At 45.1% G+C, this 26,981-nt stretch overlaps 1 protein-coding gene across 4 annotated transcripts in view; it reads left to right on the top strand.

Moving 5' to 3' along the window:
- The window catches only part of RPTOR (regulatory associated protein of MTOR complex 1), a 347,492-nt gene that overhangs the window by 141,776 nt on the left and 178,735 nt on the right, over window positions 1–26,981 (top strand). For all 4 annotated transcript variants that reach the window (XM_060133269.1, XM_060133267.1, XM_060133268.1 and 1 more), the window contains exon 4: window positions 17,336–17,494. In XM_060133269.1, coding sequence (XP_059989252.1) covers window positions 17,336–17,494 — 159 coding nt within the window. The remainder of the gene's footprint in view (window positions 1–17,335; window positions 17,495–26,981) is intronic.

Here is a 26,981-nt window from a genome sequence, read left to right as displayed (position 1 = left end):
AAAGGGAAATGAAAAGAGTCTGCATGGTTTATGTTGATTATTTCTGACTGCTTCCTGTTCTGGAGTATTTATTCACTGGAATGAAGTGATAGCTTCACAGTGTAATGTTTAAGTTTAAAAATGTGAAACAAAGTGAGGTTAGCAGTAAATTCTGAACCTCAGAAATGGTGTGTTTGCACCATCTTCGGTGCCCCCAGCATCCATTGCAGCTGTTGCCCTGTGAGTGCCTGGTGGCCTCCACCTCACAGGCTGTGGCTGACTTCACATCACTTCCTGAGGCTTCCCATTCTATGGCGTTTGTTTCACTGCCCTGCAGCCCAGTGCCCAGAGCTTCAAGCTTCGGGCTCAGTAAATACTGGTTAAATTGAACAGACAGGGAGTCTAGGTCAGATTTACTATGTTTTCATTCTTCATTAGTCTATTGGTTGTAACCATTACATATTTGAAAGTTTTAATTTTATGGAAAGTTGTAGGATTTTACTGACATATATTCATTCACTTACGTATATTTCATATTAAGTGGCTGTGCAGTATGTGTGAGTCAGTGTGTTCAGTGTTGGGAGAAATGCAAAGGAATAGGGAGTCAGGAGGAGGCACCAATTTGGAGGAGACAGCTCACATGGAGTGTGCCGGAGTGGGCAGGGATGGGGGCGCTGGGAATGACAGGAAGGGAGTCAGGACTGGTTGCCTGCAGAACCAGGCATCTGCAGAAAAGTAGTCAGAATACTTTAGGAATGGGGGGTTTAGGGGGCAGAGCATAAAAGGAGGACTCAGGGGTGAGGACCCTGTGTTGGGCTGGGAGGAGGAAATTGATTAGTTCGGATGCTCCTGTTTACAAGTAATATTAGTAACCATTCACATAGTAGGTGGTGTGTGCCAGGCACTATTCTAAGAATTTTTTTTTTTTTTTTTGGCGGTACGCGGGCCTCTCAGTGTTATGGCCTCTCCCGTTGCGGAGCACCGGCTCCGGACGCGCAGGCTCAGCGGCCATGGCTCACGGGCCTAGCCGCTCCGCGGCATGTGGGATCTTCCCGGACCGGGGCACGAACGCGTGTCCCCTGCATTGGCAGGCGGACTCTCAACCACTGCGCCACCAGGGAAGCCCTAAGAACTTTTATGTATTAACTCATTTAATCTTCACAAAAACTGTGAGCTCCCTCTTTCCCCCACCCCCCGCCCTTCCATTTTACAGATGAAGTGGAGGCATGGAGAAGTTAAATAATCTGCCAAGATCACAAAGCTAGTATGAGCTGGGCTTCTCTCTGTCCCCAGAGTTCATCCTCTCAGTCTTTATACGTACTTTTTCTCTGGTTCGACAAATATAAGTTTATTGTGAAGTCTGAAGGTAAATGGTTCTAGGACTGGTTATGTATATGGTTTAGTATTGTCAGGATTCTGGAGGATTCTGTGTTTTCTTGACTTTGCTCTCATGATTACAAGATGGCTGTTGGAGCTCCAAACATCACATCCATGTAATTGTGTTCAAAGGGAGAAAGAAGGAGGAACAACCATTCTCTTTGTATGTGAGAACACTGTTCCAGATGCCTTCCAGCTGGCTTGCCCTCAGGTCTCCCTGCTCGGGCTTGATGCCCGGAAACATTCAGCCTTGTGTGGGAACAAAATTTGCCACCCCCAAATGTCTCTTTGGCAGGCGGATTATTTTAAACTGAAAACAATCGATGCCCAAAAGACTCAGGAAGAAACTTAGACCTTCCCCTGAACTTAAAGAATGGAGATAGAGGACCTGTTAGAGGAAGGAAGCCACCCCCATAGATAGCTAGAGTGTGAACCAGGAACCCATCAAAGTCTGTCTGTTAAAATTCCTCTCTGTGTCCATTGTCTCTTGTCTCAAGGGCCCAGCAAACATTTGTTTACCGAACATTTACTTTTCCATCTCCATGTGAATTGCCTTCCTCCCCTTCTAAGTTCTGACCACTACACCAACATCCTCTCTTATCTTTAGCTGAAGATGGTAAAGTGAGGTGAGGGCTTTAAGCTGAGAGCTTCAGCTATTTTGGTGAGTTACCCAGTTTTCCTGGGTCTCTCCCATGTATATTGTGCTATTAAACTTTTGTTTGAGTTTCTCCTGTTAATGTCTCATGTCAATTTAATTCTGAGACCAGCCAGAAGGACCTAGAAGGGTAGAGAAATATTCCTTCCTCCCCAGCAGCCTCTCTGGTGGTACAAGGTGTGCTCTGCTGGAGAGAGTAAGAGATGACTCCCTGCCCATCCTTTTTTATTAGTTTTTTTTTGTTTGTTTTTGCGGTACGCGGGCCTCTCGCTGTTGTGGCCTCTCCCGTTGCGGAGCACAGGTGCTGGACGCGCAGGCTCAGCGGCCATGGCCCACGGGCCCCACCGCTCCGCGGCATGTGGGATCCTCCCAGACCGGGGCACGAACCCATGTCCCCCGCATTGGCAGGCGGACTCTCAACCACTGCACCACCAGGGAAGCCCTTTATTAGTTTTTTATTAGTTTCTTTGTTCCTGTTCCTGAGACTAGATGTATCTCTAGGGCAGTGGCAAGAATGTGGTCTTTTGCCAGCTCAGGGCTGCAGCCTGACTGGGAAAGTGATGCTGAAGCCCAGTCTCTGCTCCCCAGCCCTGAGCCCTGGCGGGTGAGTTGGCTTCCTGATGCATACAGAGGCCCCTCTTGGTGTGGAGCTGCCCCCGTCGTGGCCTGTTAAGCAAAACAGCAGCTAGCCACTGCAGTTCTGAGGGATTGCAAGAGAAGTACTAGCAAGTGGCATTTCTGATTCTGGACAAGACTTTGCCTAAAAATGTTACTTAGAGTCTTCATAAATATTTATCTGATTATCACGTTTTGTGGTCTTTATTTCACCCTTTAAAGTGAGTAGGATTACCTTCCCAGGCCAGTCAATACTCCTCTCGCTCCCAAACAGCAGAGGCCAGTGAGCAGATGAACCCCACGGCAGTGCTGCTCCTAGAGACACCACAGCAGGCCTCAGCTTGCACAATGGTCACTCAGTTATTTACTCACAGAAACCACAGACTGCCTGGCCGGGGCAGCGGTCCCTGTGCCCCCATTGTCCTGTGTTCCCCAGGCCGTGCCGGCCTCTAATGAGCAGGATGGGGCACACTCCTCCCTGAGTCTAGCCTCCAGTGCAGGACTCTTGAGTGCTTTTCTAATGCAGGCAGAGGAGATGACGTGTCCGGAGTGCTTTGTCAACCCCGTTAGAGGCATTGGCTGCACAAAACTGCATTCGTGGGTCAGCTGGGGAATGTGACCCTCGGTGAAAAAATCAACACTTAATCGGAGACGGATTTCCTAGTTCAGAGTAAGCTGACTATATCTTACACCATTACTATACTTTCTTATTATGTAGAAAACACGAGAGTAGTTTCTGAGACATACCAATATCTGTGTTACGTTTATGAAACTTTTTTTTCCGCAGATGTGTTCATCTTTCAGATTATTTGTATGTATATCTTACCTGTGCTAAAAACACATTTAAGTTTTTCACCTATCTGGATACCTTCTTTAAGTGTCTGGCCAAAATGCTTCATGTAAGCAAATTTTAATCAAAAATAGCCAATTCTGACATTAAGTTATGTGTCAAAACAATTCTAGGGCAGTTCCATTTTAATCATGGAAACATTTTAAAATGCTGTTTGTCTCTTTGTTTCTGTGGCTTATTCATTTGTTAATTTTAAAACTTTTTGTTGTGGGAAATTTCCACATCTCCCAATCATCTGTCTTCAGTAGTTACCAACTTTTTCCCAGTCCTCTTTGATCTATGCCACCACCCACTCCCCTTTCCCACCCACTCCCTTGGCTTATTTTGAAGCAAATCCCAGGCATCATATAATTTCATCTGTAAATATTTCAGTGTATCTCAAAGGTAATTATGACTTTAAAAAACTACACACACACACACACACACAGTTTTTTTATTTGAATCAGGACATAAATAAGGTGACTACATTGTGATTGATTGATCTACCTTATTAATCCATAAAATTAATCTAAAAGTCAGTCCCCACCCCCATCCTGTTCCAATCATCCATCTCTCTGTTTCTTGTTTCTTACTGTAATTTTTTGGTTGGAGAAACCAGGGCTTCCCTGGTGGTGCAGTGGTTGAGAGTCTGCCTGCCGATGCAGGGGACACGGGTTCGTGCCCCGGTCCGGGAAGATCCCACATGCCGCGGAGCGGCTGGGCCCATGAGCCATGGCCACTGAGCCTGCGCGTCCAGACCCTGTGCCCTGCAACGGGAGAGGCCACAATAGTGAGAGGCCTGCGTACCGCAAAAAAAAAAAAAAAAGGGAGAAACCAGGTCATGTGCCTTATAGAATTCCTTGAGGTCTGGATTTTGCCGATCCTTCCCTCACCCCCCAGGTTTGACCAGATTCCTCCAATTGGAGGGGGTGTTTGGGGGCACAACATTCCATAGGTGGTAATGTGTACTTCCTTTAGGATGTGTATAATGATTGGTTGTCTTCTCTCTGTTAAGTTAGCAGCCATTGATGATCAGTACCTGGATCCATCCGTTAGAGGTTGTAAAAAGGTTGTGCTATAATTCTATTATACCTCTTTGTCTGTTAACTGGTATATCTCTATGAAGAGAAACTTCCTCTCATCTGTTATTTGGGTATCTTGAGATATAGTTCATATAGGAAAGCCAATATGAATACTTATTTTCTTTTATTTACCTGATTGCAAAATAATGAGTGGACTTCTTCCAGTAGAAGGTAACCATTTAAACATTTGAACAGTATATGCATATATAAATATATGTATATTTATACACACATTTGTTGCCCTCTTTCTTGGATAAATGGTAGTATATTATACACATTTTTTTCCACCTTGCTTTTTTTCACTTTATTAGATTAGAATCAATGTATCTTCATTAGAATCAAAGCTTCATTATTTTCCTGCAAAGCAGGCTTTCTTAAACCCAGCACTATTGACATTTTGATCCAGATAATTTACCTTTGTGGCGATAATGTCCCCACATGCTGTGAGGATAGTTGTAGGATGTTTAGCAGCTTCCCTGGCATTTACCTATCAGATGCCAGTAGAACTACCCCTCCCACCCTCCATTGTGCCAACCAAGCCTATCTCCAGACCAAATGTGCCCCAGGGGACAGAATTGCTCCCTGATGAGAACAACATTTCTCAGGACCACTGAGGGGAGATTCTTAGCATGTCTGCAGAGACCATATGAGCCCTTTATTTCAAAAGTGGATTCAGACCCCATCTAGAAGCTATAGCTTCTATTTTTGGACTTTGAATACTAAACCAGCTCTTCTAGTTCTCTCCTGCCTCTTTTGCAAATTAAGGGAGGAAGGAAAGAAGAATTGTTATTGAATAATGCATAAAGGAAAGAGAGGCAGTGATGTTACAAATTTCATGTAAAACTGTTCTTATTGGGAAGATATGTGTTGAAAACACCAGGAGTTACTTTGACCTTGTATGGTAGCCCTTCAATGCTAGTGTTCACCATTTCTTACACGCTTTGCTGGCCCTGAGAGCTCCTGTTGTGCCGTGACCTGGGCACTACAGGCACAGCCGCTCTCTTTCCACACAGGGTGGAAGTCAGGTTGTACTGTTGGGTAAGCGGAAAGAAGCCAGGGCATTTTGCCATGGGGCAATGAAATTACCCAAACTAGTAGTCTAGAAAACATCCCGTGGAGCAGATGAGCCCGAACCTGGAAGGTGGACTCCTTCAACGTTGAGTGTGGAGGCTGGGGCCCTGCTCAGAGGTCACCAGCGTCCTCCGGAGCTGCCTCGGAGCCAGCAGCACATCCCGTCCTATCACCCCCAGATTTCTGAGGCTCCATGCCGAAATCAGACTAACCCCTACAGAGAGGATCATCTTGAATATTAAAAGAAATCTAATAAGAAGTAAGAAATTTCTTTGAAAAGTAAGTACATTGCATTAGCAAGAATGCCTCTATGGCAATTAAAGATTTGAGTTTGTAGCCATAGACCAGTTGGAGATAGACTCTGACAGTTCGACCCTCCCGTTGGCTCCTGGGCCCTGGCACAGCCCTATTTGGGGCTTGACTCAGAGTGAACTCTGGTGGTAGGAGGTATAAGGCAGGGACATCTTCCCATGAGTCAATTTGATGGCTGTTTCTTTGAATGAATTCCAGCTTGATTTGCGTTGGTGGGCACACCCCAGCAGACTGCTTGTGCTTGCCTGGTTTGGCAACCATTTAACAACACCTATTTCCTCCTCACACTGCCAGGTATTTAGTTATTCCCTTGTTCATTTTGTTACTGTTGAAGATAACATATATGAGCTGTTTCCAGAAGTTCTCTGCAACTGTGGCAGTGGCTCAGAGCACGATTGCAGGTCTGGAATGCCCATATTCCTGTGTCCACTGAATGTTCTGGTCCTAGTGACTGGGGTCCAGTCTCCCCTCTCCCACTCCCTCTGTCTCCTGCATACAACTTATTACAGTTTGAATGTTCTCCTTCTCTGCTCGCCAGGCAAGTTAATAAATATTGAGTGTTCCAGGTCACTAGCAGTTATTGATCTTGCTTGGAGGTAGTCCAACAGTAATGTCAGGACGGAGTGGGTTTTTTCAGTGTTGATGTGGAATTGTTTGGAAAAATCAGTAGCAGTGAGTGACTTAGGCTATTCTAAGTCTCCTAAGCAGTTCTCAGCTTTGCTGCTCAGTCAAGGCAGGTGCTCAGGGTATCAGCCCCTCTTGAGAGGAAGGGCTTTCTGTTAGTGTGGTGTCAGAGCCCAGAGGTCATATTGAAGCAAGAAGGGATGCCAGCACATGAGGATGGTCAGAGATGGTCCTTCTGTCTTTCTACTCCCTGCTTGTCCCCAGTTTGCAACAACACAAGAAAGCTCACCATTAGTCTCCGGGTCTCCATGGATGTCCTCAGGCTGCCTGGCTTTGAAATGGGCCCTGCCACACACCCGCTGTGTGACCTTGTGGTAGTTACTGTACCTCTCTGTGCCTCCCCTCCCTATCTGAAAGACAGGGACAATGACAACGCCTACTTTGCATGATGGTTGTGAAGGTCAGGTGGCTGGCACATCAAAAGTGCAGTGTGGGCGCCAATCTCCATCCTCGTCCTCCCTTCAGTTTAATGACACATACTTTCTCACGTGGTCCCCACAGCCTGCGCAGTAGTCAGGGGCAGTAGTATTTTAGTTGTTTTACAAAGGAGGAAATGGAGGTTGGGTTTGGTTCGTGAGCTTTCCCATGTTGAATGGCTGTAAATCACTGTTCTGGGGCTGAACCCAAGCCCTCCATCTTGGGGACCCCAGTTCTTGTAGAGGGGAGGGACTCACCAGTGGGCACATCTGACTCCTGTGTGGCTCACCTCTAGTGTCGAGGGGGGAGGGACAGAGGCACAACGGAGACTGCACCCAAGGGGAATGAAGCCACCACAGGGCTGTCATGGATACGGAGGGAGTAGAGGGGAGGTGGCCAGGAGGACTCCTGAACTTCCTGGGGGGGCTTTACTGAAACTTGGTTTGCTTGCAGCCTGTCTCTCCCTGGAGGTGTGATACAGCATTGACGGCCAGCGGCATTCCTGTCAGCCCCAGAAATGGACTGGAACTTGCTTTTAGGGTGGGCCGCAGTGAGGCGGTTCATTCACTTCTTAACCCAGTCAGAGCCTCCTTTGAGACACCACTGCCCTTGGCACATCTTGGCGGGGGCATGGGCGGTGGGATACCTGAAAATGTTTGTGTCTGCTGCTCAGCTAGAACTGTGAAGTGGGTGGAGCAGATCGCTAGAACAGTCTGTGCTGGAGCCTTGAAGACTGTGAGTCAAGAGGAGGGATTCTTAGAAGACAGAAAATAAATTACTACTTAATGGTCAAAGGGGGGCCCTGGATTGTTGAAGCAAACATGAATCTAAGTCAGGTCAGATCTCTCTGCAGACCACATGTCGTGAGCCTCTTACTGTAGTGATGACCCAGGCAGGTGGAATGGCCCTTATCTGTCAGCCACTCTCAGAGCCAAGGTCCTCCTAAGAGGTCAGTATTATGGCTTATGCATTCTATCTCTGAATGTGCCCTAAAATTCCAAAATAATATGAAAAGGTTGGAACCAATTGGAAAGTGATCAGAAAATTCTGTGTTTCTAGACTTCTTCTAAGGGTCACCCCCTTTCTTTCTGAAAAACAAGTAAACTCAGTTCTACCTGTGCTGAGTGACCAGACTCAGGCTGCACAGGTGCAAATGCAGAGCATGAAAGCCAAGGCGAGGCCTGCAGGCCGGCCAGCCGGGGTGGGGTGTGGGCCCTGCTTCTGCTCTGCAGAAGGGCTCTGGGCTCCCTTCTTCTTTGGTGAGATGGTTTTGATTTGTTCAAGATCCAAATTTCGGTGATGAGTTTGGGAAGGATCTGGTTTTATTTTAGATGAAAACTGCAACTGTTTCTATAGGTGTGATGCTGAGAGCCAGCACAGTGTCTGTGAGTTCCTTTTGGGCCAAGTAGATTCTTGGGCAGGTTTATAGACTGAACACCTGTTTATAGGAGGCTCCTGCCTCCTGTTTATACTTCAAGGACTCAAGTGTTCCATTTCAGCTTATAAGATAAGCAGTAGTTGTTTTTTGTTTGTTCTTTAATTAAGAGATTTGGGGAAGGGGAACAGTCTTATAATGATAACACTGGGAAAAAATTATACAAGATAGTATCTTACTATGAAATAGTGAAAACATTTTTTTTAATTAATTAATTTATTTATTGGCTGTGTTGGGTCTTCGTTGCTGCGTGCGGGCTTTCTCTAGTTGTGGCGAGTGGGGACTACTCTTTGTTGCGCTGCACGAGCTTCTCATTGTGGTGGCTTCTCTTGTTGCAGAGCACAGGCTCTAGGTGCGCGAGCTTCAGTAGTTGTGGCACGGGGTCTCAGTAGTTGTGGCTCGCGGGCTCTAGAGCATAGGCTCAGTAGTTGTGGTGCACGTGCTTAGTTGCTCGGCGGCATGTGGGATCTTCCCAGCCCAGGGCTCGAACCTGTGTCCCCTGCATTGGTAGGCGGATTCTTAACCACTGTGCCACCAGGGATGTCCCTAGTGAAAACATTTAAACAGAAAATAGAACTTGCAAATGGACTGGACAGCGTGTTTGTGCTACACAACACTTCGCCCTGTGTCCTTCCTAACAACAGAGTAGCTCTGAGGTCTGTGAAAGGGCACAGCTTGCTCAGGACCCCTGGAAATGACACGGTGGCTGAGCGGAGGGCTGTGAGGGTGATGCAGCCGAGGTGGCTGTGCTGTGCTCAGGCATGGTGATGCTGTCTTGGGAGCAGCAGACACCCCCATTGAGGACTCGTTTTTAGAGGGCAGGTGGCCTGATTGCTGTGTATTTGAGAGGGAAGTCTGTGACCGAATGGAGAGACTTGGAGATGATGGTCTGGAGGCCTGGGGATAGTTGGGGCGTGTTTGACCCCTGATAAAGGTAGAGGTGGTACAGCCACGTGTTAGGTCCACTGAACAAGTTCTCGATGAAGGGGAGGTGAGAAGGAGAGCAGCACAAAGGACAGGCCTGGGGAGTGTGGTCTGGGTGACTCAGTATAGGCTGATGCCAGTGATTATGGTAGGGAGCCCAGAGGGTGGGCATGTGTGGAGCATGACGAGGAATTCGGCCATGGATTTGTTCAGAGGTGCCGTCCAGGAGGCGCATGTAGTGTGAGAAAAGAAGGGAAGCTGAGTCATGGCCACATCTGAGGATTAATGGAGGAGGATGGACCAGGGAAGAGGTGAGAGACAGCAGTCAGAGCAGTCTGAGGGAGGAGGAGAGGGGTGGACAAAGGGGAGGGAAGAGGAGGAGAGAGGGGTGGAGAAGGAGGAGGAAAAAGAGGGGGAGAGGGGAGGACAGAGGGAAGATGAGAGGAAGGGAGGGGGTGAGGTGACGATGGTGATGGTAGTGATGGTATCCGTCTTGGCGGTGATGAAAATGATGACGGTAGTGGTGATGGTGATGATGACAACGATGGTGTTGGTGGTGGTGATGGCAGCAGCTTGGCCTAGGTAATGATAGTGGGGATGCAAAGGGCTGTAGCAACAATAAGTGTTTTGTGAGCGATGGTGGTGTAAAGCTCTTGAACTTCCAGGGGCCTGGAGCTTTCTTACATGGGACCACCACCTAAGACAGGTGTCCTTTGAGCAGACCTGACCTTCCTCCTCCTACCCAGCAGTTCCCTGGAAGCCCTTGCTTCCTACTTGGGAAGGAGAAGGATGGGGTGAAATGCTTGCAAGACCCCAGACCAAAGGCAGAATTGGCCCAAAGTCTAACATTATGTTTTTTCCTCCTGGACAGTTCTGAGAAAATCTCTCAGGCATTTCTGTTTCTTGGATCTGAACTTGAGGTGTTGCTCATTGCCGTAGAAGGATGGAAATAGCATTATTCATACTCACATTCCTAGTCGAGTAATGTGCAGTAATCTTTACTAGAAACCCCAAAGAAGCACAGGCAGTGCCGCTGCTGCAGCACAGGTTTCCTCGTTACGGGATTCTGTCATGAGAAGACCCACCAAGCAGAGACCCCAGCTCCTCCCCCAGGCGCTGCCATTACTCTCCTGCAGCACAACAGCAGCGTTCTGTGTGGCTTCACCAGACCGAGAAGGGCCACCGCTGCCAACTGGACCACATGGAGCAGAGCCCCTCTTGCCACCACACCTTCTAACCTCTGGAATGTGCACGAGGAGGGGCCACATCCACAGGGAAGGCGGAGTCTGCAACAGCACTGCTTAGGCCTTATTAGCATGTAGAGTCAGCAGGAGACCATCCTGGAAGGAAATGAAACCTGGAGCCCCATTCCCTTTCATTAAGCCCAGGGCCAGTCTTCCTTTGACCCTTCGTCCCGTTGTTCATTCTTCTGTTTTCTTCCTCTCTCGCATCCCCCGAAACTTCCATGCTTGTTTTTTTATTACATCTTGAGATTTGGACTTATAGTAGCAGTGCCCAGCACAAGAGGCAGTATTTTAGAGACTTGCGTTGTCATTCAGTACACCCAGCTACACTTGTCACAGGTCTCCCAAATGGTGAGATGCTTCCTGTGCCACAGCAGTCCCTCCAGCCACAAAGCCATTATCCCGGGCATTCTAGTTTTGAAACAAAACCTTAACATGGTGTGGTGACATTTAATTTAGTGCTTCTCATTTCAAAGCCCTTAAAAATATTAATTAATTCCCATAAAACCCCAGGAGGCTTATTATTAATATCTGTAGTGCCTTTCATGCTGGTCCATTAATGTGTCCTTTCTGTGTGATAGGTAAGAAAATGAGGCTAAATCATTTTTTGCATCCCACAGGAGAAGACCTTGATGGAGCCAAGGTCAGAAATAGCGAATCCCTAACTTTATTGACATCTCCGAGTAATGTCAGCCCCTTGACCTTGTGTGTGGTTTGGAAGAACAACTCTCCTGTTTAGGACTAACCTTGGGGGACAGCGAATGATCTTTCAGCGGAGCTGAGATTTCACAAATCCTAGCTGGATAGCAGTGCAGAGGGGCGGGCCTGAGGGAAGCTGGGCAGCAGCAGTGAAATGTGGGGCCCAGACAGAGCAGGAAGTACCGTCGCCTCGCGGGATAAGTGCCTCGCAGCACATGGGCACCCAGTGAGCCCTGCCAGCCTGGGAGATGCTGTGCGGCGCGGCTTGTTCATATTTTGGGGCGCTTTGTCTTTGAGTGACTTCTTCACAACTGTATGCCAGGTTTCCTTAGCCCCAGGAGCAAGAACTCCACTCCGTGGGGCAGGTCACAAAATGAGGGGCTCCCCAATCCCTAGGGTTCAGCTTGTGGTCTTTGGTCATCTCCCTGCTCGCCGCCCTGCTCTCTGGCAGTTCTGCATGGTATTTTCTCCCGTGTCCCTGCAACTTCTGACTTGAGAGGCCTTCTAACTCTGAAAATGGGTCCTTTGGGTGACGTGGCTTTTGTGTGAAAGGAGGGGGCCTCCGCCAGCTCCAGGCGGCATGGTGGGCACAGGCCTCCCAGAGGAGGGGTGGGAGGGTGCCTGTGTGTGACTCTGGTGCCCCTTGGCCTCGGCCGAGCCAGGCCATGGACCCGAGGCAGTCCACTCTCCACCCTGCACGGGAGGCTGCAGGAGGCTCCTGCGGGACCAGCTCGTAAAGGCAGCTGCAGGGGCATCGGGCTCCCGCGCCACGGCCACTCTTACTCAGTAGAGTTGTGAGTGGTGACGAAGGGGGCACGCAAAGCGGGCTGTGCTGCTTACCAACAGTGATCACTGTTACACTTACTGATGGCAGGAAATTTCCGGAAGTAAGTATGGGCAGGGGAATAAACACATATACACTGAAGATTTATTTGCTGTTTTCTTCACGTTGTCTGATAAAACCGGCTGTGATTTGAAAGTTATTGACGATCAGTCAGTGCTTTCGTACCCGCATAGCAGGAGAGGTGGGTGCAAGAGGGGTGGTTCCCCTCACCATTGCCTCCTGCCCTTACCTCACCAGGCACAGACCCTGCACTCTCTAGAAGTTCCCCACCACCCTACTGCTCCTGGTCATCACTGTGGCGGGGAAGAAAGGGCACATCCCCACACGGCTCTCCCGGGGTGCCCTCTGAATGCGTGGGAAGGAGGCCCCTTCCCTCATTTCTTCTAATGGAACCGTTTGATTTAAGTTGGTTTTCTCACACCTTTGTGGAAATGTTTTGGTTTGGGAGGGGAGCAGTTTCTGTCTCACGTACTGTTGTCCTAACCCTTGAGCAGCCCCACATGCTCAGAGCTGGCCCCCCAGAGCCCCCTCGGAGGGGAGACAGCTCGAAAGCCATTAATCTCATTTGAACTGAGTTCCTTTCCAGTATGATTCCCTGTTACTGCTCTTGGTAGTAAATAAAAATGCTTTCATTTCTTTTGTGCTCACAGGGAAAATAAGTAACAAATTCAGAACTCCTTTTGGCACGCATTAAAATTATTTTGCGATTCAGCCTTTCCCTCTTTGCTGTTTTGCTGCTCCCTCTATGAGCCACCTGGAAGCCTTCCTGGGAGTAGGGAAAATACACGTCCGATATTTCCTAGCATCTCCCTCCACTCCAGCACAGCCCAGTGAGACTTGGTAATGCTTACACTCACACTTCCCTTCAGCCCTTGGGCCTTGTCATTGAAGCTCCTGGTGATAAAATGGTCTTCTGAATTCTTCTGGTTATTTCTACCTACCCAGCCAGGATGTCTTTTAAAAAACACATGTATCAAAAAAGCATAGGTATTTATTTTAATTTACATAAAGGCCGAGGTCAACGTGTCTACCAAGGTGGGATGTGATTTGCTGCCTAGTTTGGCCATTCCAGCAGCTCTGATTCACAGAAAAATCTAAATTCTAGATTTATGCAGGTCATGTCACAGTGGCTGAGGGATTTGGGCTGAAATAGTAGTTTACCTGGGTCCTATGCTCCGGCAGGTGTTTTTGGGCCGGGGACTCTCTGACTTTTCTCATTGTGCTGATGTGGATGTGGTTCTGGAACACATGTCCAAAGTCATGACATCTTAGTAAAAGGTTTCCGTCTTTGCCCCCAGAACTAGATTTTCATTTATCAACTACTCTCATCTAGTTTTATGGGATTAGCCAAAATTTAGTTGTGTAGAGCGTTAAGGCTCAGTGCCCTGTTTCTGTCCAACCCAGAGCACAAATAAGTAGTTTATTGGTGATGAGTCAGGAATGTTTTCCTGCATCCTTTTTTTTTTGGTGGGGGGGTCACAGGATCTTAATTCCCCGACCAGGGATCAAACCTGGCCCCTGGCAGTGGAAGCTCGGAGTCCTAACCACTGGACTGCCAGGAAATTCCCTCCTCTATCCTTTTCTTAACTGTTTAATATGCAGAATTCCATATAGCAAAGTAGAAGAATTATTGAACATCTAAGTACCAACCTCCTAGACACAACAGTTTTTACATATACACTTTCTAATTTTGTGCTGAAATTCACTTGTGTCACTTCAGTGTCAGATAGGATTCATCATTTTGGTTTGTTTCATTACAGATTATTGTAATCAGTGTCAGTAAAAGTTTGATAGTCACTCAGCAACTGTTTGCTAATAACTGAGCGTGTTGTGAGGCCATGGGAAGAATATAAAAACAGAGCTGGGTACTGAAAGGCACACATGAAACTATAATCCGTGTCTGCCCTCATGGGGTTTACAGTGTCCATGGAGCTTAGACAGCTTCACAGGAACACATGACAAAGAGTATAAGTTAGTTTAGAGACAGAAAAGATTATTCCTGCCAAAGGGGACCAAGAAGGAATCCTGCACAAGAGCTAGATGTTGAACTGGTGCTCCCAGAACATGTGGTTTAGGTGAGCCAACACAGGCTGAGATGCCCACCTGGCCGGAGGGAGCAGGTGCCACGGCTGCCTCCCCAGGCCGGGCACAGGCTCCATGCCCCTGAGTGCCCCATGTCCTCAGCCCCCACATCCACACAGACCCCGTCTCTCTTGGGGCCAGCCCTGCTCTGGTAGCATGGGTAATGCGCAGCCCCTCTGTCAGTGTCCGATTAATGCACATTGCCTCAATGAGAATGAATTTGAAAACATCGCATTATGTGTTGGCTTTCTCTAGTCTCCTTTGTGACACAGTTTTATTTTACAAATAGCATTCTGGACCTTATGGAAGAAACACAGGGAGAGACCACTTTGCTGGACCCTAACCTGCCACCTCAGGGCAGGGTCCTAAAATTGTCCTGCAGTGGAATAGGGTTGCTATCCTTGTATCAGTTTACTTACAGTTGGAAAAAATTGGGGGAATCTGGAAGAACTTTGTTCTGAGTTTCATCATCCTGAAGCTTCTGTGTTTGTGCCCCCAACACTCTCAGAACACACGATGCAGTATTTCACCAGGATTTTCTACTGTCAGAAATTGCATTATTAGCACGTATTTAATTAGGTGAAACCAAATGTCATATCTCAAACATGGAGGAACTAATGCTCTGCGAGGTGAGCCACATTTTCCTGTAGTTTCCTCCCGTGTAGCTCTTCATTTTCCTCTGAAAGGTCAGGACGCCTCTCTTTTTTTTTTTTTTTTTTGTGGTACGCAAGCCTCTCACTGTTCTGGCCTCTCGCATTGCGGAGCACAGGCTCTGGACACGCAGGCTCAGCGGCCATGGCTCACGGGCCCAGCCGCTCCACGGCATGTGGGATCTTCCCAGACCAGGGCACGAACCCGTGTCCCCTGCATCGGCAGGCGGACTCTCAACCACTGTGCCCCTAGGGAAGCCTCAGGACGCCTCTCTTAAACATAGGCCGCAGGTCATCCTCAGGCCTATGTGTCTGCTTTCCATCTCTGCTCCCTCCACCTCCCTGCTCTTCTTTTGAAACAACTTCAGCGGATGCTTCCTGAGCAGCACCCATCACTGTGTGCTGAGCCCTGCGCCAGGTGGCAGGCCCACAGCGGGAGCCGTGATGCTTCAAACATAGTTTCCTCGCCGTTCATGTTTCTTGTTCTCACCACTGTTTTCTTCAAGTGATATCATGGCACTGGGTTGGGGTTTTTTTGTTTTAAATTTAACATTTTAAACAAAGTTTGAGAACTTTATCAAAATAACAAACATACACATTATGTTTTGAAAGTCAGAACATAATCCCTACCTAGAGGTAAACCCTTTTAGCTGTGTTTTTTGGGCAGATATGCCCATATTTTAGAACAATATGTGTATGCTGCTTTTTACTGATTTATCAACTTGGGGTGTTTTTATTGACTTCCTGGTTTGGCTTTAGTGGTTTTATACACATCATTTCCACGCGACCATCTAGTACGGTTATAAATTTACACTTTCAGTTCTTTTTTATTGGGAATTTACCATTGAAAGTTCTTTGAAAGCAAACAAAAGGAAATGAATATAAAGTGGAGAGACTCTTCTGATGACCACGTGTACCCCTCACCCAGCCTCAGCGTCCTCACCACACTCTTGAAGTTTGCACAGTTTCTAATGAAATAAAATCAGTGTTCGTAACATTATGACTGTGTGAACACTGTTCTCCAAAAAGCCAGGAAATGTGTTTGGACCTAATTCTGGACTCTGTAGTAGCTCCCTGGCCTGCTGGTCTCTCTGGGCCTCGACCCTCACCTTTTACTTAGAGAGGCCCAGAGGAGGTTGGAGTGTCGGGGGGCAGGACCCCTCATAGCTCTCCTTTCAGTGTTTTCCTGGCTGTTCTGGCATATTTATTTTCCACGCGAACTTCAGTAGCAGCTTGTCAAGCTCCGCAAAATAGCTGCTTGTTATATTTATTGGGAACGTGTGAACTCTTAACCTGGGGAGAACTGATGTCTTAAGAATGTGGGTGCATCCTACCCAGGCAGGGAGCATCTCCCATTTGTTCAAGCCTCCTTCTGTTTTCCAGGAGAGTTTTACAAAATTTCCTTGTCAGGGTTTTGTATATTTCTTGTTAAGTTCAATCTTCTTTGTTGCTTTAGAAGTGGGGGTTCCTTATGATTTTAACCATCTGTTGTTTATGTATATATATATAAAGGCTGTTGATTTCTGTGTGTTTACTTTAGGTCCTGCTAATTCAGTGAATCCTTTATGTTCATCAGCAAGGGTCCAGGCAGGAGTAGTGGGAGGGGGTAAGCAGGGCGAATATGACTAAGCAAGAGAGGGGCAGTTTGCTTCCTTACTTTGTTGTGTTTTTGAAACTATTCTCCCTTGCTACCATATATATTATAGCTTCCTGTGTTTAAGCAAATTCTCTTCCATGTTCCAGACAGTTTTTCCAAACAGATTCAATGCTTCTAAGAAATACTTTTGATATCACAGGGATGCTACCTTTTACTAGTGTTACCATGTGGCAGGCATTACTTATTAATCTCATGAGATCTTCACAGTAGTTCTCAATAAATATTTGTTGAGTAAATGAATGTTTACAACCACCCTGTGAAGTAGTCATCATCCCAGTTTATAGATAGAGAAATTTGAGGTCACTTGTGCAGGGTCCATTAAATGCAGACTTGGAGTAAAGGATGGAGTTGTTTTGTTTTGTTTTTTTAATTTATTAATTTATTTTTGGCTGCGTTGGGTCTTCGTTGCTGTGCACAGGCTTTCTCTAGTTGCAGTGAGCAGGGCTAGTCTTCGTTGCGGTGTGCGGGCTTCTCATTGCGGTGGCTTCTCTTGGTGTGGAATACGGGCTCTAGGCATGTGGGCTTCAGTAGTTGTGGCACGTGGGCTCAGTAGTTGTGGCTCATGGGCTCTAGAGCACAGGCTCAGCAGTTGTGGCACATGGGCTTAGTTGCTCCGCAGCATGTGGGATCTTCCCAGACCAGGGCTCGAACCTCTGTCCCCTGCATTGGCAGGCGGATTCCTAACCACTGTGCCATCAGGGAAGCCCCAGGATGGAGTTTTAATTCTAGGTATTCCCATGAATCCATGATAAGTTTCTTAATTTTTTCTCCTGCAACAGGCGCGGTACAAGCAGAGCCTCGATCCAACTGTGGATGAAGTGAAGAAGCTTTGCACGTCTTTACGTCGAAATGCCAAGGAGGAGCGGGTCCTCTTCCACTACAATGGGCATGGGGTGCCCAGGCCCACTGTGAACGGCGAGATTTGGGTCTTCAACAAGGTGGGCATGCCATAAAAGGTTCCTGTGAACTGAATTTGTTTCTCTTTTTACAAGAAAATCTGTAAGTTTTGCTGGTTGGCCACAGGTCCTATTCCCCTGTAGCTTCTGTGGAACCATTGATGGCTAATCCGTTTCCACAAACCCAAATGCAGGAAGATTGAATAGGGACTTGGGCCAGTTATCTGGTGGAAGTTTGGGGATTCTTTCTTTCTTTCTTTATTTGGCCTTGCATGTGGGATCTTAGTTCCCTGACCAGGGATTGAACCTGTGCCCCCTGCAGTAGAAGCGCAGAGTCTTAACCACTGGACTGCCAGGGAAGTCCTGGGGATCTTTTGTATTTCAGTGATAAAAGTTGAAAAATAGTCAGGCACAGGGAGTTGTTTCTTTTGCGAAACATGTTAATGAAGTGGCTATCTAGGGAAGTCATGAGGTCTGGGGATCTTCCTTTGAGAATCACTCATGTTCCTAGAAGATAAAATGGTATAAGTATTCCAAAGAGCTAATACGAAGCAAGTCTGCAGACAGGGCTTCAGCTCTGCTCTCTCCAAGGTCAGTGTAGCCAGCCTCCTACAGTCCCTTAATCAAAAGACTGTAGATGAGGGACTTCCCTGGTGGTCCAGTGGCTAAGACTCCATGCGCCCAATGCAGGGGCCCCAGATTCAATCCCTGGTCAGGGAACTATCCCAGGTGCCGCAACTAAGAGTTCGCATGCCGCAACTAAGGATCCCACATGCAGCAATGAAGATCCCTTGTGCTGCAGCTAAGACCTGGCAGAGCCAAATAAATAAATTAAAAAAAAAATTTTTTTTAAAAAAGGGAATTCCCTGGTGGTCCAGTGGTTGGGACTCCATGCTCCCAGTGCAGGGGGCCCAGGTTCATCCCTAGTCAGGGAACTAGATCCCACGTGCTGCGACTAAGAGCCCACATGCCACAACTGAAAGATCCCACACGTAGCAACGAAGATCCTACGTGCCACAACTAAGACCCTGCTCAGCCAAAAAAAAAAAATATATATATATATATATATTTTAAAGACTGTAAATGAAAGTGAGGGGTAAACGACACCCCTTCCCACCATCCTGGGTCCTGTGCTGCAGGCTCTTATCACATCCTCCGAGAGGTGGTGCCTGTAGGTGTGAGCATTCAGCCCACCTGGCAGCTCCTTACACACTGGAACACATGAACCAGGACAGGAGCTCATCACACCTGAGTTCTGACTTCAGCCTCACCACTTGTTAGCCCCAGGACATGGACAAATGAGAAGACTTCCTAGATCTCTGTTCCTTATTGTGGAAGCTCCTTCATAGTGAAGGATTAAAGTACCCAACACACCACTCACATAGTGAACTCTCAGGGGACGTCCACTCTTCCACAGGTGGCCAACAGGTAGGCAGACGGGACAGTCAGGGACCTAGAGGAGACAGAGTGGAGAAGAGGCCTGGACCCAGCTCCTCCCTCAGGATAGTGCCCTCTCTGCCTTGTATGTACCTAGATACCAACTTGATTTTAATCATTTTTATTATTATATAGATTCAAAACTGTAGTTATAAAAGAAGTAGAATTAAAAGAAATATGATGTCATGAACCACCAGCCGTCCACCAGCCAGTTCAGAAAATGAGCCTACAGGGTCCCTGCATGCCCTCCTCACTCTCACCCCTACCCCACCCTCCCAGGTGACTGGCCCCTGAGTGCTGAGTTGATCGGTACCATGCTTTTTATAGCTTCCCCATCGTTGGGGGCTCTCCAGACACACGGGGGTTGGGTGTTTTCTAGTTGACGGGATTGGGGTCATTCCTGCTCAGTTATGTGCTGAGGGTCATCCCCCGACTGCTGTGGCTGTGCTTCCTCCCTCAGCCCCGCTGGTGGCCCTCCCAGTGCCTCCTGTGTACACAGACATTGGGTTGGTCCCGTCTTTGTACAGTTCTAAACTGCCTGTGTGTTTCCATTACTCATGTCTTCCCAACACTGGGGGGGTGGGGGGGGTGGAACACTGCGTGGTGGTGCAGTCCAGTCACCCCAATAACTGTGAGACTGGTGCCCTCTGGTTTCTGGGTCAGCCACATAGGCTTCCCCTCTTGCAGTGCTGTTTCCTGTTTTTCACTTGGGTTGTGTCTTTTTCTTATTTCTTATTGAAGGAATTCTTTATATTCTAGACAGTAACACTTTACCATTTTTGTTAATTGCAAATGTCCCTGAGTTTATGGCTTGGTTTTTTGGTTTGTCTGTTTGCTTCTGTTCTCTTGTGTTGTCCCTTAGTAGACAGGAGTTCTTTATTTTTTTATTTATTATTTTTTTTTTGCTGTACGCGGGCCTCTCACTGCTGTGGCCTCTCCCGTTGCGGAGCACAGGCTCCGGACGCACAGGCCCAGCGGCCATGGCCCATGGGCCCAGCCGCTCTGCGGCACGCGGTATCCCCCCGGACCAGGGCACAAACCCAGGTCCCCTGCATCGGCAGGCGGACTCTCAACCACTGTGCCACCAGGGAAGCCCAGGAGTTCTTTATTTTGAAGTGGTCACTGTTCAGTCTTCCCTTAGGATGTGGGCATTTTGTATCTTCTTTAAGAAGACTTTCCTTATGCCAAGGTTACAGAAGTATTCCACTATGTGTTCTTTCAAAAGTGTATTTTTGTCTATTAATTTGGGTCTTTAATCTACCTGGAACTGATTTTTACACATACTGTTAGGTAGGGGTTCAAATTCTTTTTTCTTTTTTTTTTTTTCAAATGGATACCATTATCATTTAATGCCAGCTTTGGACTCGTCAAGTTTCCTTAGTGAGTGTGTATGTTTCTGAGCTCTCTGTTCTGTTCCATGGGTCTCCCTCTGTGCCCGTAAACTTTTTTTTTCTTAATAAATTTATTATTTTTTTAAATTTTTGGCTGTGTTGTGTCTTCGTTGCTGCACGAGGGCTTTCTCTAGTTGCAGTGAGCAGTGGCTTCTCTTGTTGCGGAGCACGGGCTCCAGGCATGCGGGCTCAGTAGTTGTATGTACCTAGATACCAACTTGATTTTAATCATTTTTATTATTATATAGATTCAAAACTGTAGTTATAAAAGAAGTAGAATTAAAAGAAATATGATGTCGGGCTTCCCTGGTGGCACAGTGGTTGAGAATCTGCCTGCTAATGCAGGGGACACGGGTTCGAGCCCTGGTCTGGGAGGATCCCACATGCCGCAGAGCAACTAGGCCCGTGAGCCACAACTACTGAGCCTGCACGTCTGGAGCCTGTGCTCTGCAACAAGAGAGACCGCGATAGTGAGAGGCCCGCGCACCGCGATGAAGTGTGGCCCCCGCTTGCCACAACTAGAGAAAGCCCTCGCACAGAAACGAAGACCCAACACAGCAAAAATAAATTAATTAATTAATAAACTCCTACTCCCAACATCTTCTTAAAAAAAGAAAAAAGAAATATGATGTCATGAACCACCAGCCGTCTCAGTAGTGGACAAGGGCTCAAACCCGTGTCCCCTGCGTTGGCAGGCAGATTCCTAATCACTGCACTACCAGGGAAGCCCCCGTAAACTATTTTAATGAGTATAGGTTTTCAATGATTCTTGACATTTGGGAAGGCAAGTTTCCCTCCTTTGTTCTTTTTGGTCCTTTGATCTTCCATGAAAATATTAAATCAACTTGCCAATCAGTGGATTAATGGGGGGAGACTCAACATCTTTATATTGTTGAGTTTCCAAACTATGCTCTTTTAAGCGTTTATCAGTAGTATTTTATAATTTCATAAAGGTTTATATATATATTTTTGGGGGGGGCTGTGTTGGGTCTTCGTTGCCGTGCGCAGGCTTTCTCTAGTTGCGGCAAGCGGGGGCTACTCTTCATTGCAGTGCGCAGGCTTCTCACTGCGGTGGCTTCTCTTGTTGCGGAGCACAGGTTCTAGGCTTGCGGGCTTCAGTAGTTGTGGCACGTGGGCTCTAGAGCGCACGCTCAGTAGTTGTGGCCCACGGGCTTAGTTGCTCCACGGCATGTGGGATCTTCCCAGACCAGGGCTCGAACCCGTGTCCCCTGCATTGGCAGGCAGATTCTTAACCACTGCACCAACAGGGAAGCCCGATACTTTATATTTTTTGATGTTGTTAAAAACGTTTGCTATAAAAAATATATTTTGCAAGTTTTTATCAGGGTATATGGCAAGGCAGTTGATTTTTGTACATTTATTTTATGTCTACTAATTTTGCTATTCTCTCATTGATTCTAATGATTTGTACATATTTTAAAACTTTCTTAACAGACTACCACGTGGTGTGCAAATCGTGGCAGTTTTATTTCTTTCCTTCCCGTCTTGTGTTTACTGTTCATATCTTACTGTGCCTCCAACGCCTCACAGAGCGTGGAGTGGTGACTGCATGTCCTTATCTCACCCCTCATTTCGAAGGGGGTGCCTCCTGTGCGTCAGTGTATGATGTTTGCTATAGATATTTGTAAAAAGAATAAAAAATAAGAAAACCCCTTATCGGATTAAAAAAGTGCCCTTCTATTCCTAGTTTATTTTTTCAAATCATGAATAGATGTTGCTTTTCCCCAAGCCATTATGTGTGTGTGTGTTAGATGACGGTATGATTTTTCTTCTTTAAACTGGAAATGCATTGAAAGGTATATGATTTTCTAATATTAAATATACCTTTCCTTTGTGGGATAACCTAGTGTGCCTTTATCAATTATGTGTTTCATACAGGGGTTAATTCTGTTGTTGGTATTGTGTTTAGTATTTTTACATCGGTGTTCATGAGTGAGACTGGCTTGGAATATTTCTTTCTCTTGTTGTCTTTGGATAATCAGTGTAACTGTGGCCTCAGAAAATAAGTTGAGGGAGTGCTCCACTTAGATACACAGGGATTGTTTTTGTGAGATTTGAAGTACATGTTGTCTGAATATTGGGTGAAGCTTACAAATCAAGCTGTCGGGCTGGTATTTTGTATGTGGAGAGATCTTTGACTACCTATTTAGTTTCCTTCATTGCTAAAGGGCTATCCAGATGTTCTGTTTCTTCTTGAGACAGGTTTGCTAACTTACTTTTGTAGGAATTTGTCCATTTCAGCTAAATTTTCAAATTTGTTGACAAAACGTGACTCATATTTCCTTATTAATTTATCAGAGTCTGGGTTAGTGATGTTTCTTCATTCATTTTTGATATTGTTACTGGATACCTTCTTTCTCTTTTCTTGTTGATCACTCTTACCAGAGGTTTCTGTATATTTCATTAGTCTTTTCAAAGAATCAACATTTAACTTTCCCTCCTCCAGAAGGATTGAAAGAACAATAGAATGAATACTTTTATACTTTTCATCTATATTCATCAGTTAACACTTTGCCACATTTGCTTTATACCTCTGTATAGATAAATATTTTTTACCTTAGCCATTTGAAAGTTACAGATATCATGACACTAAAAACAAGGACACTTTAGTACATAACTATAATACCCTTAAATTGCTCAAGAAATTTAACATCAACTCTATAATATTGTTTAATACGAAGTCCATAATCAAAATTTCCCACTGCCTCAAAAATGTGTGTTAGTAAGCATTTTATGTTTGTTGATTTGGTTTTGCATTCAGGATCCAGCCCAGGTTCGTGCATTGCATTGAACTGTTAGTCATCTTTCTCAGTCTCCTCGGATATATAGAAAAAGAGATTGCTCTTTGCCTATTTTTCTTTATTGACATTTTTTTTAGTGAGGTTATTTTATTGTCTTCTTGTAGTAAGTTATCATAGTTACATGTCAGTCTTTTTTAAAAAAAATAGGCATTATTTTTTTTTACAGCAGTTTTAGTTTTTAGGAAAATTAAAAAGTACAGAATTTCCACATAACAGTCGTCCCTTGGTCTCCACAAGGGAATGGTTCCGGGACCCACTGCAGTTACCAAAATCTGTGGATGCTCAAGTCACTTAGTTGGCCCATTTTATTCACAGTTCCAAATCCCCAGATCAAACCCACTGAGGATCATGTAGTCCTGTATGTATTTAGTGGGAAAAAAATCTGCTTATAAGTAGAGCTGTGTAGTTCAAACGCGTGTTGTTCAAGGGTCAGTTGTATTCTCACTCCCTACCTGGCCTACATCTTGCCTCGGTGTGGTATATTTGTTACAATTGATGATCCAGTATTGATACATTATTACTAACTAGAGTCCATAGTTTATACTAGGGTTTATTCTTCATTTTGTACAGTTCTGTGGGTTTTGCCAAATACATAATGTCATGTATACACCATTATAGTATACTGGATAGTTTCACTACCCTAAAAATCCTGTGTTCCACCTATATCTCCCTCTCTGCCTGTCTTCCCCAACCCTTGGCAACCACTGATATTTTCACTGTATAGTTTTACCTTTCCCATAGTGTCATATAGTTAGAATCATATAGTATATAGTGTTTTAAAACTGGCTTTTTTTCAATTAGGCTTATGCATTCAAGGTTTCTTCATGTCTAGATAGCTCATTTTCTTTTTACCGCTGAAAAACATTCCACTAGTGAAGGACATCTTGGTTGCTTCCAGTTTTTGGCAATTGTGAATAATGCTGTTCTAAACTTTTGTGCAGATTTTTGTATAGACATGATTTCTTCTCATTTGGGTAAGTACCTAAGAGAGCCATTGCTAGACCAGCTGGTATGTTTAGCTTTCTAAGAAATTGCCAAACTCTGTTCCAAAGTGGCTCTGTCGGTTGCATTCCCACCAGCAACGAATGGGAGTTCTTGTTGCTCCACATCTTCCTCAGCATTTGTTGTTGGTGGTGTTTTGGATTTTAGCCATTCTAATTAGGTGCATAGTGGTATCGCATTTTAATTTGCAATTCCTTAATGACATACGATGTTGAGCATCTTTTCATATGCTTATTTGCCATCTATATATTTTCTTTGGTGGGGTTTCCATATCTTTTGCCCACTTTTAAATAGGGTTATTTGTTTTCTTACTCAGTTTTAAGAGTTCTTTTAATATTCGGGTACAAGTCCTTTATCAGAAATTCGTTTTTAAAATATTTCCTCCCATTCTGTTACTTGTGTTTCCATTCTCTGAAGAGTGGGCACTGACTTTTTGGAGAGTCCAGACCAGTTATCCTCTAAAATGTCCCCCATTCTTTGTTTTTTTCATGAGTTTGTATCAGACTGGATAAAAAGCAAAATCAAACTTTGTGCTGTCAGCAAGAGATGCACTTTAAATACAAAGACACATAAAAGTTAAATGTAAAAAGGTATATCATGAAATACTAGTTGAAAGAGAGCTGGAGTGGACATATTACTAATTAGAAAATAGACTTCAAGACAAGGAGTTTTGTCACAGATGAAGAGAGACGTTTCACAATGACAGACAAGTCAGGTCATCAGGAAGACATAACTGCCCTGAATATGTAGACGGCTAATAGGAGAGTTAAAGATACATAAAGCAAGATTACGAGGGCCAATGAGAGAAAGAAACACATCCATAATCCTAGTTGGATATTTGAGTAACCATCTGGCAGTTATTGATAGGTTAAAACGGGTGTTAAAATTGAAGATAAAATTGATAATTAAAAACTTTCTCACAAGGAAAACTCCAGTCATGGTATATTATATTTTTCTAATTAAAAAAAAAATCAGTTACTATTATAAAAGACTATCAGGGCTTCCCTGGTGGCGCAGTGGTTGAGAGTCCACCTGCCGATGCAGAGGACACGGGTTTGTGTCCTGGTCCGGGAAGATCCCACATGCCACGGAGCGGCTGGGCCCGTGGGCCATGGCCGCTGAGCCTGCGCGTCTGGAGCCAGTGCTCCGCAGTGGGAGAGGCCACAGCAGTGAGAGGCCCACATACCGCAAAAAAAAAAAAAGACTATCAATCACTCCGATTCAGTTAACAGAACACTGCACCCAATGCCCACAGAACGCACATGGTCCCGGGCAGGTGGACCACTCACCAAGAAAGGCCTGTGCTGGGTTACAGAAATGTCATAATAAAGTTTGAAGGATTGAAATCATTCAGAGTCTATTCTCTGGCCACAGAATCTGAAATTGTAGGCTAGCTGGAAAATCCTCAAATATTTGGAAATTAAATGACACATGTATGAAAAAAGGTATCACAAGGGATAATAAAAATAATTCAAACTAAACAATAATGAAAAGACGACTTGTTAAAATGTGTAGGATACAGCTAAAGCAGTGCTTGTATAAAAATGTATAGCTTTATTAAATCCTTATACAGAAGGGAAGAAAAGCTTAAAATAAAAATCTAAATATCTACCTTAAGAAACTAGGAAATGTTGAGCAACGTAAACTCAAGGGAAGTAGAAGGAAGAAGTAATAAAGAGCACAAATCAGTAAAATAGAGAACAGGTGGTAGAGAAAGTTAGAGCTAAAATTTGGTTTTTGGAAAACATCTGTAAAATTAACAAGTCTTTGGCTAGGTAGCAAGAAAAAAGAAGATACAATCAACATTTAGGAATGAAAGGGGATATCGCCACATATCCTGTAGACATTGAAAAGATAGGGAATGTTAATAATGTTATACCAATACATTTAATAACTTAAATTAGATGGAAAATGCCTTTTAAAATACAGCTTTCTGAAAGCGACCCAAAATGAAATAGAAACTCTGAATAGCCCTAGATCAATCAAAGAAATTGAATTCACAGTTAAAAACCTTCTTACATGTGGACTCATGGATAAATGGATATTTTTATGTAAGTATCCTCTTATCATCAAAGTGTTTCGTGATCACTATATGTAAAGTGTTAAATCATAGATGGAAAAAGGGAAGTGTTCTTCATGATGCATGGGAAGTACAGTTTACACCAAAACTGGAAAGTGAATGTTTTCTGTTTCCATCAACATTTGCACTGTTTGCACCAGGGGTTCTCAAAGTACAGGTCCCAGACCAGTAGCAGCAGTATTCTTGGAATTTATAATACATGCAGATTATCAGACCCCACCCAAGACTTATGGAAGTCTATTCTGGGGAGGGGCCCAGGTATCTGCATTTTAACGAGCCCTCTAGGCCATTCTGATGCACTCTCATTTGAGAATCCTTCCTCCATAAATCTGGTTTTCAAATATAGGACATCTGAGAAGTCAGTTAAGGTATGGTCTAAGGTTTTATGTCTCAGCATCAAGAAAACAATATTTTTTAAAAACTTTAAAGCTCTTATAAAGAGATAGCCCAAAGTTTTCTATCACTTCTCCTGAAGAAAGAGAATTTTTACTGATGGTCTTCAGCTATTGCAAGCAAACACAAAAATGCTAGAAAGGTCAAGTTTACAATAAAATTAACAGCTTTTTTTGGAGAGGGGGACAACTGCTGTATTCTCAATATGGATAGAGTAACAATTACAACAAATGTTAAATGTGGTCTGGCACAAATATTGCTTTTAAAAAATCACAAATACATCTTTTTGATAATAGCACATTTAAAAACCTTTATGATCCATCTTTCAACAGACTCAGTAATGAACTATATACTAAATCAGAATAAGAGGCATCTATTTGATAGTGATGCACAGTTTTTCCAAA

Source organism: Lagenorhynchus albirostris, chromosome 20 (genome assembly GCF_949774975.1).
Source record: "Lagenorhynchus albirostris chromosome 20, mLagAlb1.1, whole genome shotgun sequence".
Taxonomy (NCBI): Eukaryota; Metazoa; Chordata; class Mammalia; order Artiodactyla; family Delphinidae; genus Lagenorhynchus; species Lagenorhynchus albirostris.
This window is presented reverse-complemented; position numbering and strand designations above follow the sequence as displayed.